The sequence below is a fragment of the Chiroxiphia lanceolata genome, chromosome 3, assembly GCF_009829145.1.
Source record: "Chiroxiphia lanceolata isolate bChiLan1 chromosome 3, bChiLan1.pri, whole genome shotgun sequence".
Lineage (NCBI taxonomy): Eukaryota > Metazoa > Chordata > Aves > Passeriformes > Pipridae > Chiroxiphia > Chiroxiphia lanceolata.
This window is the reverse complement of record NC_045639.1, coordinates 23,328,438-23,344,174: the sequence shown is the minus strand read 5'-3', so window position 1 is coordinate 23,344,174 and position 15,737 is coordinate 23,328,438. Positions and strand designations below refer to the sequence as shown.

General features: G+C 41.9%; 1 protein-coding gene across 3 annotated transcripts in view; it reads right to left on the bottom strand.

Moving 5' to 3' along the window:
- Positions 1 to 312: 312 nt before the first annotated feature.
- The window catches only part of KCNH1 (potassium voltage-gated channel subfamily H member 1), a 185,262-nt gene continuing 169,837 nt past the window's right edge, over positions 313 to 15,737 (bottom strand). Inside the window, exons 11-12 of one of the 3 annotated variants that reach the window (XR_004356274.1) lie at positions 5,626 to 6,886; positions 313 to 1,954 (exon numbers count right to left, since the gene is read on the bottom strand). Coding sequence is in view for 1 of the 3 variants with exons in the window: in XM_032683850.1 (XP_032539741.1) it covers positions 6,038 to 6,886 (849 nt within the window). In the remaining 2 variants the exon portion in view is untranslated. Of the gene's footprint in view, positions 6,887 to 15,737 lie in introns of all 3 variants that reach the window. The other 2 variants (XR_004356275.1, XM_032683850.1) reach the window with 2 other exon arrangements.

Sequence of the window (15,737 nt, the reverse complement as noted above, 5' to 3'; positions counted from 1 at the left end):
GTTTATCTACTGGCAGCTGCTTTGCTGACCACAAAAATAGTATCTACTCGTTTTCTTTTTCTAGTCATGCTTCATTGAACAAAGTGACAAATGCAAAGAAAAAGAACCAAGAGTATTTGGTGGATTTCTGAAAGGATAAAAGCAAGTGAAGTACATTGAAAAGCGCCAAAGCAACTGCATTAGCTGCATATCAATCAAGTGTCCATGCAGTGGTGGCTAAATATTGGAACGCAGACAGGTCTCCAACAGATGTACAAATATTGATTTTATGTAGGTACGATAATATAACACATTCATTAGAAAACTTCTTTATATAGCAGTTCATCCTGATACAAGATTATTGAACTTCTTTCATCTACAGCTAAAATGATTCTTTTTCTATGTTAGTGGTCACAGATTTATTGGGAAGAAGAAAAAAAAACCATGAGCCTTTCAGAACAGTTAGTGAAAACCTCAAACTGTTCTGTTAACATTAGGCATTTAGATCCAGTTACAGAGGTGTTCTGGGATTACACATCAAATATGTTTACAAAACACTCAACAATCAGCTTGAAACAAATTACAGTTGCAGGTAAATTCACATTAGCTTTGTTGAACTGTAAAAAAAATATCTTTGAGACCGACACTTTTGCAGTATGATCGGTTGGCTCCCTGATGTACAAAAGTGTTTGGACAATAGCTGTGTCTCTTTACTTTATGAGGGGAGAGGGCTATTGGAGTAATTAATTTTCCTAATAAGAAGGCAATAAGTGGAGAAAGAAATGTGATTACCAGCAAGTGATTTCCATTAGATTTAGAAAGCTAATCAAAGTGCTTCATCTTTAGGCAACACTGTAAATACTACAGAACATTAGGAAGGAAGGAGAATGGAATCACAGTTTGAATTATATCACTTATGAAAGGGTCTTAAGGCTAAATGCTGGATATATCTTATTGCAAAAAAAGCTGTATTTTTATTTAATTGAATCAATGCTTGCCACAACAATGTGGTCAAAACTATGTCAGATTGGAGGATACAGTATCCTACTGTGCCTCACCTCAAATTTCTGGAGGTTCTCCTGCATGGGACTCTCTCTAAAATGTTTGTCTTAATGAATCATAAGTGCAGCTAAAACACAGACTTTGTTATTGCCAATACACCTACAGGAGACTACGTGGAAATGAAGAATTAGGTAGAAGATGCTTTTTGCCACCTAACACCAGGACAGGAAAGCAGAGGTGCAGCAACCATGTGTTATGCTGCCCATGAGAAGAAGGATAGGCTCAGCACCTTTGAGACAGCCCCTGGCACCAGGAAAAATAACTCCATTTATTCCATCATCTCTCTTGCAGAAGCCATGAGGAACACTACCAGGGCATCCTGGCTTCAAAGATACTGTGAGCAAAAAATACCGGCTTATGAGCCTTATCCCCACCAACTAGGATACAGCGTTTTTCCAATTTCATGTGGATTTCTCTTCCTGATTATCATGACCCTTGTCAGATCTTCTCTTAGTCACACTATTTACTAGACTCACAGTATGAAGTTGAGGCCAACTAGAAAATTCAAAAATCATGGCCTTAAAAGTTCAACAGTTAACTAACAAGACACTAACAAGGACATTCTGTGGATGTCTACCGGGAAGGTTTAAGCTCCCTTCTTGAACTGGAATCATTAAATGAGGAATGTGCTTTTACTTAACAGAAATGCAATCCATAGACTCACTATACATTGATATTATATATATGTGTGTATGTACACGCATCTGCACAAGCGTAATCATACACGCTGTTTACATAGTAAAGACAAATTATGTACTAAATTTTTTCACAGATTGGTTAAGAGTGATCGAAAATATATCACCAGATAGTCGCAGTAAATATCTTGTTCAGTTCATTAAAGGGAAGTACTGTAGAAACAGAACATCACCTTCCAAGCTGTTAAACAGGGTGTTCGCTGGGATTCAGGGCAGCACTGTGAAAGAGATGTAAAGCAAGAATGGTGTTTTTAAAAGTATACATGTAATACCAGACAGAAGTAAATGTATCTGAACATGGCAGGGGTGAGGGCTGCGTTTTGCTTTTTTAATCCTTTTTTTTTGTGCCGTGTATTCATATTCTTTCTCACCATTCAAGCATGCACTTTCAGAAAGTTCTCATTTTACCAAATCATAACCCAGGCTCTTTTTCTCAACTACCTTCTTTTGACTGAAATTTAATTACACCATATATCAAAATGGAACACATCATCTCTTTTAGAATGGTGCAGGTAATTTAGCAGGTTGTTAAATGGTAGAAGCACTGTGCCAGAACACAGTTAAAACTGAGGCTTTGGGTTTTTTTCTTATAGTATGTACAAGCATTTGCTTGTGAAGGGGCAGATTCTTATGTTCAGAGATCCTTCATTTCTAAGCTGGAATGTAATTTAGGTGAAAAGGCTTAACCACCATGTACAGAGAAACAAGAGAAAAAGAAAAGACTGACAAATAAAATGGAAGAACATGTAACAATTATAGTGGGTACACATGCTGTCCAGCCACAGGCATCTGAGTGTAAGGCTCAGTGGAGAAAGACAGATTTGTAACACAGGTGCTTTCAGCCACTCTTTAAAGGAAAAGTGTCGCATCAGCGGTGCCTGGGCACCACAGCACAGGTCCAAACTAGCCTAAGGTTCAAAGGAGTGACTAGTCCCAAAGTGGGCATAGATTTGTTAATTTTTTTTTTAACCACTCAGTAGCCTAGGGAATCCAAAGATTCCTAGATAGCTCATCCTGGATAGCATTTATTTTCAAATACTCTTGCAACAAATACAAGTTACTGAGAGATGATGCACACTCCTACCACTAGTTTTAGTGCCTGACAGTTCATAAAAATGGGCCTAATCTCGGTAACAGCTGTACAAATCTGAGTGACATTGACCACTCTCAGGGCTGACACAGAACAGACACCCTGAAGGTGTCATTGTAAGGAACAGAGTTTCTCTGCAGTTTCATGACCACGACAAAATTAATTTGGCCTTTATCTTCAAAGACATTACATTTTCAGTGGAATTCAGAAGTGTGTTACAATTTTTAGAGTCTTTACAAATGGATAATAAATGACTTTATAGGCCATTGTAAGAGTCTGAAAAAAGCCTTAAAAAAGGACTCGGTGCTGTGCCCACCCACTGTCACACGGGGTGTGCAGCAGTTCAGTATCATACTGAGCATCAGGCTACACAAGAAGCACCCTCAGAAAATGGGCAGTTGTCTGCCTTTGTTCACAGGAGTGGATTATTATTATAATTATGGGACTTCTGGGGCTGGTCCTGCCAAGATTCCAGGCTGGGCAATAGGCAACACCAGAATAACCTTTAGCATATCCCTGAGGGCACACAAAAATATCACCGAGAAACATCAATTCAGTATCAGCAACAAAGGGCCAGGTAACCTGCAATTGCTATTTAACTCTACGTCCGCACTGCCACTCTGGAAATAGTAGGCACATACTTAGGAGGTTGTAAATATTTCCTCCCTCGTCCACCTGGGATAAGCTAATGTCCATGTTTATCCAACTGCAGGTAAATGGGTGACACTTTCACAAAGGACTTGCTAAGACTTTCAGCCTTTTAAAAATTTTATGAAGCAAACCAAGCGTCAAGAACATCATGCTGGTGAGAAATTTGCCTGGATCAGAAAACTGACTCTAAGGCAGTCTCTAAAAACTTGCTGGAACTTCTGGAAATCAATTACAAATCCTTATATATCAGTACGCCTGGGGTTTACTTAGGTGGAATTTACTGACAAAGGAGACTAAAAAAGAAAAAAATCATTCAACAGTTTCTAACTGAAACCATGAATGTATGGGTTTCTTACAGCAGCCATGCCATAGCTGTTGCAGGTAACTGCAGCCACTTACAGTGATTAAAGCACCAAACACACAGCATGGCTTTGGTCAAAGAGAGACTTCCTCAGCGCTGCAGGTGTGCAGGGCACAACTGTAAAAGACACCAGCTACCACTGGAAAAACCTAAACATGGAATCAAAAATAAATTAAGGAAATGGCATCTTAGATTCAGAGCAACTCACCTCCCTACTGCCTTTTGTTGTGGAAGGGAAGAAGGTAACCTACAGATTTGATCCTGAGAGTTGTTTCTCAGCAACGTTTCAGTCGTTGGATAAGAATTCACAGTCTGTGGGCACTTCCATATTGAGCCAAGGTGTAAGACCCTTGAAAGTCAATCCTAAACCATCTGCCTCTGGACTTGTAAATGGTGGTGCTGCACTTGGAATAATCAGCATCTTTGAGAGCAAGGGCAGTTACTGCAGGAACAGGTATAAATACACTGACCACATGACCTGAGATGGTAGCTTTGCACAGCATGGCCTCACCACTGTGCCAGTCAACAGTGGACCTCACACTTCCCCAGGGATGTCTGACACAGTTCTGCATTGCACTGTGCAAGCATCAGGCCAGCAGAAATCCTTTAAAGTGATCATTTTCCTTGCCTTTTCCGTACACAAACAAAATCTTCCCCCCAAAAAATCATGTGTTTCTTTGTAAATGGCTTAGTACCATGGAAAAAGAACGAGCCTCAACACACACAGTGTTAAGACCTATTGCCGTTAAAAATAAAAACCCATGAAAGTGCGGCACCATACTTCTGAACTCTAATCTACTGTTAAGCAGTGAACATACCAGATCAGTGGAGTGAATATACTGTGAATATACACCTATATTCCAAGGTGAGAACCCAAGTCATGATATGCTACCCTATATGAATAATGAAGAATAGTTTTGGTAAAGTGCTTCAATCATCCTCCAAAAAAAGTTATGAAAATATAAGTTTTGGAAACATCTCCTTCTTTAAGAAGCAGATCTCTTTGTTTCCTTGCTACAATAGCACTTGCATACAGTAAGCACTGTATTTCTACCTCTACTATCCATTTGCTTCCTAGCTAGATTAGATCAGGAACAATACATCTGGATGTAGAGGAAAATGCCACAATCTAAAACTGTTAAAAATTCTGTGAAAGCCTTTGGCTACAATGAACATTATCAAAACAGAAACTCCTGAATAATAATTTAAAAAGAATTAAAAGAGCAGATTCTTAGCAAAACCAGGACATAAATGCCACAGCATATTTCCATCAGGAGGCAAATCTGCAGGACCTGTTAGTGATGTTCACAATATATTGTGCAGTGGGCTGCACTCAGGTACACTGCACACCCAACTCTCTGGCCTCCAGCAACTGGAGTTAAAAGCAAAAGTAACAAATGTTGAAAGACATCTGAGACAGAAGTTACGTTTCTGAAAAATCAGTATCCTTGATCCAGTAAATGAGACTGTGGAATTTTTCATTTATTAACAGATCTGAAATACTGTGGCTGTTTTTGAAGATGTTGCTAAATGTAATTGCTTTAGCAATATGTCAGTTTGCAATTAAAAAATACCTTTTTTTTTGTCTTATTAGCCCTTCCTTGACTACCCAAAAGAAACTTCAGTACCGAATAGCACACAATCTACTGACGTGGAATACGTCTGCTACTGCTCTTTATATTATTACAGATATATGAAAATATACTGTGACATCAAACATGCTGTACTGGTGACTGAGAAAGTGACAGCAGCAGCAACAAAAAAAAATCAAAAACCAAACAACCCACCAAATGCTGAAAATACAAGCACCCTGGCAAGTGCTTATTCATATAGGCAAAACCCGAGCGAAGGACGTAAGGCATGCTCCAAAAACCTCAGAGGTCACCTGGGGCTCACAGCAATGGCTGCTGCTGTCAGAATCCTTATTCCAACATCCCAAGGGAGAGAGGGGGAGTCAGGGGGAATGGGCACCAAGGGAGAAAATAAAAACTTCAGAAACTGTACCCTTGCTGTCAAAAAGGCTTCAAAGTCAGCTGCCATCTTGACATGAGGTTGCAATTCCTGTTACCATACCTTTTTAGACAGAGGGAACATGCTTAGTGAACTGGCCCCTCACTCATTTTCTAGAAAGGTTAAATGTAAAGTGTTAGGGGGCTGTTTCTTTGTTTATTGGTTTGTTTGTTTTTTAAAAGAAACACCTCAGCTAGCTCCAAACATGTCTTTTTCTGATTCTGGAGACTGGGGCCTTGATATTTCAAACAACTCCTGTGGCGACTGGGAGCTTCTTCTTGAGGTTAATATCCTAAGTATCTCAGCAAGCTGGTTTTCTATATTGGTCATTTTTGTGTTTAAAGCCTTGATGTCCTCTTTCAACTCATGTTTCACTTCTAGCATGGTGGCCTGAAGAGTCTGTTCTGGGATGGGATAAAAGGAGTGCTTGACCTCGGTGAGGACTGGACTGTGGTCCTGTGGGCTTCTCGTCTCCCCAGCGTTATCCAAGCGCAAGTCACTTTTTGTAATGCCACTGTCACAAGAGTCTGTCTTCTTCAGGGTAGCTTCTCCCGAAGCTTTAGTTCTCTCTGGTAAAGTCTCCATGGACTCTGCTTTAGAGACTTTGTTCCAGTCTTCACCTTTCCCACAGGCTTCTTTGAATTTGGCCCAGCCTTTTCGTCGGGGGTAGTCCCCTGAGGCCTTACACCCTGCGTGGTCCGATGTTGGGGCCTGCAGCTTTGCCTGGTCGGAGGTCCCAGAGGTCGAAGCGGGCTGGTACGACACAGGGGTCGCCGGACTCTCCCGTACAGTCACTACGCTGGCTTTGACCACTGAGCGAGCAGAGGATTGCTCCCCTAAAGCATTGCCCTTTTCCACATCGAGGTCGTCTGGATCTCGGCCCCTCTCTGCTGCAAGCCGCGCTTCCTTCTGCTGCCTGAACCTCTGGAACAGCCGGCGAACCGGGTGGTCTGGGGGTAAGATCAGGGGTGCTTCGTTTTTCCTCTTCATCCTCTCCTCCTCTTCACGTTTGACATCGCTGATTTTCCGGAACACAATCTAAAGGGGGAAAGAGATTTCACTCTGTGATTAACTGCACATTTGTTAAGGGGGAAGAACTTGGAGAAAGAATCATTTGAAAGAATCTGTTTTAACTGAGAAATGAACAACCTCTGCACATTTATAGCAACATTTTCGAATGTCTTATGTTGTGTGGAACTTGGCTTATTTCATTATTTAAGAGCAGACACAATCTGTCTTATAACACTGGAAAGAAAAAAAGAATAGATTTCTCCAGCTCTGAGAGGTTAGCAAGGCAGTGCTATTGTAAATATAATGACCTCAGGAAGCTCTATTTTGTGTTAAAAGTGACTTCTCATATTTGTTTTCCCAACTCCATAGTTTAGCACCAAGTTTCTAATAGTACAGAGCCATTCTCATCAGTCTCATCTCAGAGCTCACTCACTGCAAAAGATCTGATATAGTTTTAGTGCACCTTGGCCACTCATGGTGTCAGTACAGCAGAGACTATTCTGGACCCTTCAATGGCAGATTGCAAAGTGCTTCTTGCCCTCCCTTCCTTCCCACATTCTTCTAGAAGCAATGTGCAGTTCAGGGAGGAGGCAAAGCTCAAGCCAATCCCACAGCCAAGAGCACAAGGACAATGGGGGATGGGCTTTGCAAGGCATGGGGAAGCTGTTCATGGCTTGATTACTTCAGAAGCTTGAAGAGCTTCACATCTTGATTTATTTCTTTATTTCTATGCAAAAGGGAACATTTTTTGCACAACAAAACATTAATTTTCCATTTACCCTCCTAATTATACCTTCCTGAGCCTGTAGGCTAAGTGATCTCTGTAGGAGCAGCCTCTGGGTCTCACAGTACTGATCAAAGCCTCACAGTGTCCCAACCTGCAGCCAGTCAATGTTTCTTCCTTGTATGTGATGGCAATACATTCTCTTCAATAACTCCTTGAATTTTACATTAGTATTGATATTTTCCAAGCAAACAAACCCTCCGGTGTGGCATTAAACAAGAACCAGTAAGCAGACTTTGTCTGAAAATGAGAGGTCCCCTAAACTGAAGTTTTCAATAACAGAGTGTAGAAGATGCAGCCCCTAGCTTCTACTAAACGCTGATACCTAATCTCTTTAGCTGCTTTTGGGAAAATCCTCTCAAAGAGCTTACAATCCATTGCAGAAATAACTTTCAGATTCAAATCATTATTAAGAAATGTGTAAATAAACCCATCCCTCTGCTGCAGACAGATTTAAATTAAGCTAGAGCTAATAAGCACTGCTTCACTGGCACACACAAAATGAATGTTTCTCCAGACTCCAATGCTTCTTAACAGTTTTGTAATTGTGAAGCAGGGAAAAAACTTCTTAACAGTGCATCTTTGGAAGGAAGAAGTTGTCAGACTTGGCAGCATTTCCCAAATACAAAAGAATAAAATTAGCAGGAAGGATATTTTATTTCCAAGCTGCAATTAGGAAACTAAATATGAGATAAGAATAAGAAAACAGGGTACTTGACAGCGTTTTTATTTTTTCTCCCCTCAGGAAACTCAATCTGTAGTGAGCTCAGTAGAAAGTGGACAAAAGCAGAGTAATCCTTACGAGTGAAAGAACAGCACTCTCTGGGAAGGGAGGTTCAATGCCATCCTGCAGGTTAATGGCTTCCCACACACCGGCAGTCTCCCACTTTACCTGACGGACGAGTGTCAGCCCAGCATTAGGGCAACTGCCCTGCATGTCCTGCTGAAGCCAAGCGATGCCAGGTGGGGTCTTGGGGGTCTTGCCAGCATGCCGAGGCTGGCTCTGGAGGCACAAAGCCCCAGCAAACCAAGGCAGCTACAAGCCAAGGCAATTTGTCTCTGCAAAATTCTGTGTCTCCAAAATCTTTCCTCTCCTGGAGTTTGTATGTTTGGTCCTGGTGTGGACATCCACATCCTATGCCAGGTGCAGTTAACAGGGCTCACATCACTTTGTACGAGAGCAGGTCGTCTCAGTCTGAGTTAAATATCAGGACTGTGTGCTTTCCTTAAATGCTCAGAAGGGATGTATGACAGGCTGGTGCAATGGTGACCCTCACAGGGCTGGCTCGACAGAGCTAGAAGCCAGGCTGCTTTGCCGAGTCTGTGCCTGGGCCAAGCCCTGCTCTACGCAGCCCATTCAGCATCTTGTGCACTGGGGCACTTCTCACTCTTTAATGACTGGCTTTTGTAACATAAATAGGTAAGTTATTTGACAGAACCTGCCTCTGCTCCAGCACCATGCAGATGAGAGAGCAATGAGCAAGTCTCAAGCTATCACTTATTAACAGACTGGCCCAACCCATACTAACCACTGCACCTCAGGCAGCTAGCAGCATGATCCCCCTGTTGGAGTACATGATAAACGAATTTACCAGCAAACACAAAAAGGTGAGCACAGACAGATAAGCTGTTGGTAGCACTTATCCATCCACAGCTTCCACTGCTCTCCATGGCACTGCCTAGGTGAACCCACCCTGGGCACCCCTTACTGTGGATGCCAAGTACACTCTGCCATGGATGAGCTGCCATCAGCTTCCCTGCTGAGTGGTGATCAGCCTCAGGACCCTGAACATACCTTCACTGCTTTTCCTTCAGGAGATCTGGCTGCCACAGGAAGAGGAATGCATACGGAGGGAGCATTACATAGCCTTTGCCATGGGTAACTGCTACCACGCTAACGAGACCCCTGATTTCCATTTTCCACGTGAGGCCTTACACCAGCTATGAGGGAAGTATCATCATCAATCATGGCTAGGCTTCACGAATGAAGATTAAGGAAGGCTCTATCCACATTTATTACAGGCACGCTGATGAGGGAAGTAGCAGCAACAACCTGCATGAATGCAGAAATGCAACCCTCAGGTCTCCCATCCTGCCTGACATCTTTGACATGTATGCATTTATGTGACAAGCTGCACTCATGCGGTGCAAATCAAACCTAAGCACATTTGCCAGGGGACATCACCTCCAGCTTTTGGGTTGGCTCCTTTTAACTCCTAAGACTGTGGATAAATAGCTGTCAGAGAGCAACTTCTGTTTAGGGACCCCCGGCAAAGCTGTCATTTGTCTCCTTTTTTGCAAGTTCCCCGATGCCATATTTTCTTCAGACAGCTCCATATTTATGTATTAAGGAAAAAATGTTATAACTATGCAAACCTCCAAAGTAATTGAAAAGACTTTAATTAACTCAATTTTGGAATGTTTTTCTGCATATTTTAAAGATTAAATGCAAATCCTTATAAATACAAATAATTTTTAAATGGACTGTTTTCTTACAAATGTTAAAGAAAACACAATTTTTAAGTGGTTAAACAGCTTAAGCAGCAGCTAGGTTATTCAGAAAATGTAGTTGTTATGCCACTGTATGTACACCAGCTCCCACAAGCAGTAAGAGTACAAAGGAAAAGAAAATATATTTCATTTGTTGTAAGGAAGAGAAGTTTGGACCTACACAGAAATTTTCATGTGGAATTTGACAGGGCTACACATACGGATCTTAATGAAAGTTAAACCCCAAAATATTATGGCAAAGATCCCAAGACAGCTTTTAGAACAGTCCCTCTTTCTCTCTCTCTCCAAGCAGTCATTTCTGTCTGGGAAGGTATAGGGTTTTGTACCCTCAAAATCTCCCAGCCCGTGTATTATACATGTACGCGCAAACAGAGGGGACTTTACAAGTTATGTAGTTCCCCACAACATCGAGCTCTTCAAGACCTAAGCATGCAGAAAAAAATCTAGTGGGAGCATTTTAACAGTATGTCAAGACCAAAATATGAACAAAGAACCAGAATTGAGATGAAATAACATGAAGTTTAAACACCAGGCCTAAAACTGTATATTTCACATGTCCAATCTCCAATCTCATTTCATAATTCCATTTTTATTAAAAAGGTGCTGAATCTTGTGCCTCCACAGGGAAGCTTCCCAAGATACCAGAAATTTGAGTGTTGTGGAGAGATCAGCCTAGATTTGCCAAAACCTTGAAAAATAGCTCTGTTACGCATAGATTCTTGCAATCATATAAACATTTAACCAAGGCAAGCAGTTATGATGACTCAATAACAATTTTCTTTTTTTGATAGTGCACTCAGAGAAGTGGAGAAATGTGACAACACATTCTGGTGCACTCTTGCTCCCATATGTCCCCACAGACGTACGACAGCACACTCTCTGTGGCCACACTCCTGCCTGTGCATGAGCCCTGTCCATGGAAGAAACATTGAGTTACACCTGGCATGTTTCCCTTTCCTCAGTATTAAGTAGTTGGGAAGATGAAGCCTTAAGTAAGGGGAAAGACTCTGTCTCTTTTTTAATCATCATGGAATTTTCAAGTTGTATTTGTAGAATCAATGTTTTTAGAGATTAAGGTCAAAGTATTAAAAAATTAGGTGGACATAAATGAATACTTGAAATATCTTACTTGGTTGTGAAATGTGGAGTGCCCAGCAACTGTTACACGGATTTTACTGTGCTCAGCACTGAAACCCAAGCATCATTTAAGTAACACAACCTGGACATTATTCATGAGTATGACTTTCATAATTTCTTTATGATAAGACCAGAATAACAGATGGCAATGTGACCTCCAGAATAAGGTAGGTCATAGGATTGCTCTGAAGGCATTCCTTGAGGGGAATATTGTTACCACTAGGTTACATCTTTCAGAAAAACACCTGGTTTGATGGTAACACAGAATCCATCATCACATCTTGATGAAAGATTCCTTTATTTTTTGATTCAAGACCAAGTTTCATAGAATAATAGAATAATAGAATCATAGAATGGGTTGGGCTAGAAGGGATCTTAACGTTCATCTAGTTCCAACTCTCTGCCATGGGCAGGGATAGTTTCCACTAGACCAGACTGCTCAAAGACCCATTCGACCTGTCCATGAAAATTCTGGGGATGGGGCATCCATACCTTCTCTGGGCAACCTGTTTCAGTGTCTCACCACCCCCATAGTAAATTTCTTCCCAATATCTAATCTAAACCTATTCTCTTTCAGTTTGTAGCCATTCCCCTCTTGTCCTGTCAACACATGCTCTCGTAAAAAGTCCCTCTCTGTTTTTGTTGTAGGCTCCCTTCAGGTCCTGGAAGGTCACAATTAGGTCACCCAAAGCCTTCTCCATGCTGAACAATCCCAATTCTCTCAGCCTTTCCACATAGGAGAGGTGCTCCATTCCTCTAATCATCTTGGTGACCCTCTTCTGGACTCGCTCCAAGAGGTCTATGTCTTTCCTCTGCTGGAGAACCCAGAGATGGACACCAGAATCTCACCAGAGCAGAGTAGAGGGGCAGCATCCCCTCCCTCGACCTGCCAGCCACGCTGCATTGGATGCAGCCCAGGACACGATTGGCTTTCTGGGCTGCCAGTGCACATTGCTGAGTCATGTCCAGCCTCTCATTCACCAGCACTCCAAAGTCCTTCTTGGCAGGGCTGTTCTTGATCTGTTCATCTCCCAGCCTGTATTGATACCAGGGTATCAATATCAAGGTATCAAGGTCCTGTACAGTGATCTAGGTACAGGACCTTGCACTTGGCCTTGTTAAAGCTCATGGGATTCCCCTGGGCCCACTTCCTGAGCTTGTCCAGGTCCCTCTGGATGGCATCCCGTCCTTCAGGTGTGTTGACAGCACCTCTCAGCTTGGTGTCATCTGCACATTTGCTGAGGGTGCACTCGATACATTCGTCTATGTCATTAATGAAGATATTAAATAACACTAGTCCCAGTACAGACCCCTGAGGGACACCACTTTTCACAATGTCCACTGGGGCTCTGAGCCATTGACCACTACCCTCTGGATGTGACTGTCCAACCAATTCCTTATTCATCTAACAGTCCAGCCATAGAATCCATCTCTCTCCAATTCAGAGAGGAGAATATCGTGGGGGACCATGTCAAAGGCTTTACAGAAGTCCAGATAAATTACATGATCACAGAATACTCTGAGTTAAGGGACCCACGTGGATCATGAAGTCCAACTCTTAAATGAATGGCCTATATGTGGATCAAACCCATGACCTGGTGTTAATAACACAGCATGCTAAAACCAACTGAGCTAATCTCAGGTTCATCTGTAATCCTTACCTTGCCTGCTGACGTAGTCACTCTACCACAGAAGGCCACTAGGTTGGTCAGGCAGGACTTGCCCTTGGTGAAGCCGTGCTGGCTGCCCTGAATCACCACCCTGTCTTCCTTGTGCCTTAGCACAGCTTCTAGGAGGATTTGTTCCATGATCTTCCCAGGCGCAGCGCTGAGTCTGACAGGTTGGTAGTTCCCAGAGTCCTCCTTTCTATCCTTTTTTAAAGATGGGTACAATGCTTTTTCCAGTCACCTGGGACTTCACCTGACTGCCATGACTTTTCAAATATCATGGAGAGTGACTTGGCAACTACATCTGCCAATTCCCTCAGGACTCTGGGATACATCTCACTGGGTCCCATAGACTTATGTATATTCAGGTTCCTCGGGTGGTCATGAACCAGATCTTTACTTACAGTGGGAGGGACTTTGCCCCCCAGTCCCCATCCTGCTTCCCATCCACTCAAGAGGTGTGGGTAAAGAGGCTGCTGTTGAAAACTGAGGCAAAAGTTGTTGAATACCTCAGTCTTTTCCTCATCCATTGTGTACCAGTTTTCCAGTGTTGTTTATCAGGGAGGATAAACATTTTGGTCCCTTGTTCTCTCATAAACTTAAAAATTCCCTTTCCTAAAATGATTCTAGGGTCTTATGTTTAAAAATCTCTACAGAAGTATTACATCAATTCAGTTATGACTGTGAAGTATTTAGAAAATAGTATTACTAATATGAAATTTTCAGCTGAACTCTAACCTTTCTGAATTTAACTCTTTGCAGATGTTTCAATTATCTCCTACCTTCCAGTATCTTTAATAGGTAGCGCTCAGTGCTTAAATTCTCACTCTCATTCAGAGCTAGGATTAAATTGTAGAATTTAATTAAAGAAGTCTGCATGCATTCAATAGCCAGGCAAATTCTTGGTAGAGAAAGCCATTAAGGGCTATCAAACAGACAAAACTGGTATCCTGCTCAGGAGTTAAAAGTATTTGGAAGCAGCAAACAAATTTGTAGTAAAGTGCCACATACAAAAGCTTTGTTCTTATTGCCTCCTTCAACATTCCTAGGCAACCTTAAATAATGACATAGGCCAAATCTGGAACAGCCGCATCACTCACTACTGAGGAAATGTTCCCAATGCAAGCGATAGAAGAAATACCAGAGGGAAACACATCAGAAGAAAATACAATAAAGGCTTGAAAATCTGAACCTTAATCATTTGAGCAGACTGCTCAGCTATTTCAGACAAAGGTTTACCATTATTATTCTCTTCACTTGCATATGGGGAGAGGCAGGACCAAGAAGCCACTAGTGTGTAGTACTACATAGATTTGACATCACTTTGGAACTTCCCTAAGTTTGACTGAAACACCAAAAAATGACATGTTGCTTTGGTACAATAGGGAAGCCCACTTGGTGCACACAGGGAATTACGAAGTCCACTGTCTGTAGTTGTTCTTGTAATGAACAGCCCATTGAGGGGTTTCACCACCTCTGAACTGTTAGCTGTTCATGAGCCCTGCTAGAACGACGCTGCCTGCCAAATCAAGGCAAGTCATATTCTTTACTTCTCCTCACGTTGCCAAGAAGGTAATCAACAGAAAGGCAAGGCAGCATAAAAATACTGCAGCAGCAAACATATTCTCGCCCTATGTGCCATCACTGCATGATACAGGCTTAAAGACCAGGGGATGCTTCATTTAAACACATTGTGAAAACCTTAACCTGTCAAATGCTAAAAAAGACCTGCCTGCATCTGAAGTGGAAAGGATCTTTTGGTCTTGTGCAAAAGCATCCAAATTTCTTTTCAATTTTGATTTGTAAGGACTGATCCAAGACCCACAGGAATAGATAGAAATACGGATTTCATCATGTTTTTGAATCAGACTGTCATCATGGAGTTACAATTATGAGGCTCCCAGCCACAAAGCTGCTGCTATTATTAGCTCTGCAAGCTTCCCTTCTTTCCACTTCTATAGCATGCACAAATACTGCAAGATTTGGCAGGTCTTCCTCAGCATTAACAGCAAGTAGCATGGCAGCCTTCTTCTCTGGTGCTTAATAATTCTCTTTCACAGATACAGAAACATTCACAGAGTCTGGAAGTGCCAGATATCATAAACAATTAAAAGCTTAAAATTATTTCATACAGTGCCCACAGAAAATGAACTTAAGTGTGAGGAAAACAATCATGAAAAGGCATTTATGATTACACAGTCCATCTAGGATCTGCCAAGAACTGATGAAAATATCTTCAGGCTCATGTTAGTTCGATGAAAATTGGATCCAATCTTCTTTTATTTTTTTTCTTTCAAGCAAGAGGGGAAAAAAAGGAAAAAGACAGAAGACTTGGCAATAAAAATGGTTTTGACACTGATGTTAAAGAAACCAAAGCTGCATGTGATCAGTGTAGGGTACAATGATGAAGAATCCCTATTGCAGTGTATTAGCAGGTGTCAGGGAAAAAGGTGTAGAAAGAAGACTGTGTCTTTTGCAATTATATGTGATGGTTTGTCAGAAAGGAGGGAATTACTGGTTCTACCTTCTTATAAAATACAGGAGTAACATTGCAGGCTTATGAAGCTTCCCACCAATATCTGCAAGGGGTTTCACTTCCATTATCTATTGCCATAGACAATTGCTGGGTTAAATGCCAGTCTCGGTAGTACCTCTGGGCTGTGGAGGCGGAGAAGTACACAGGTCACATTTCTGACAGGTGAGAGTGCAGATCCCATTATGCAGCTCAAGTTTCAAGGCACAATCCTCAAAGTCCACATACCTGCTAAAGGGCTGATGC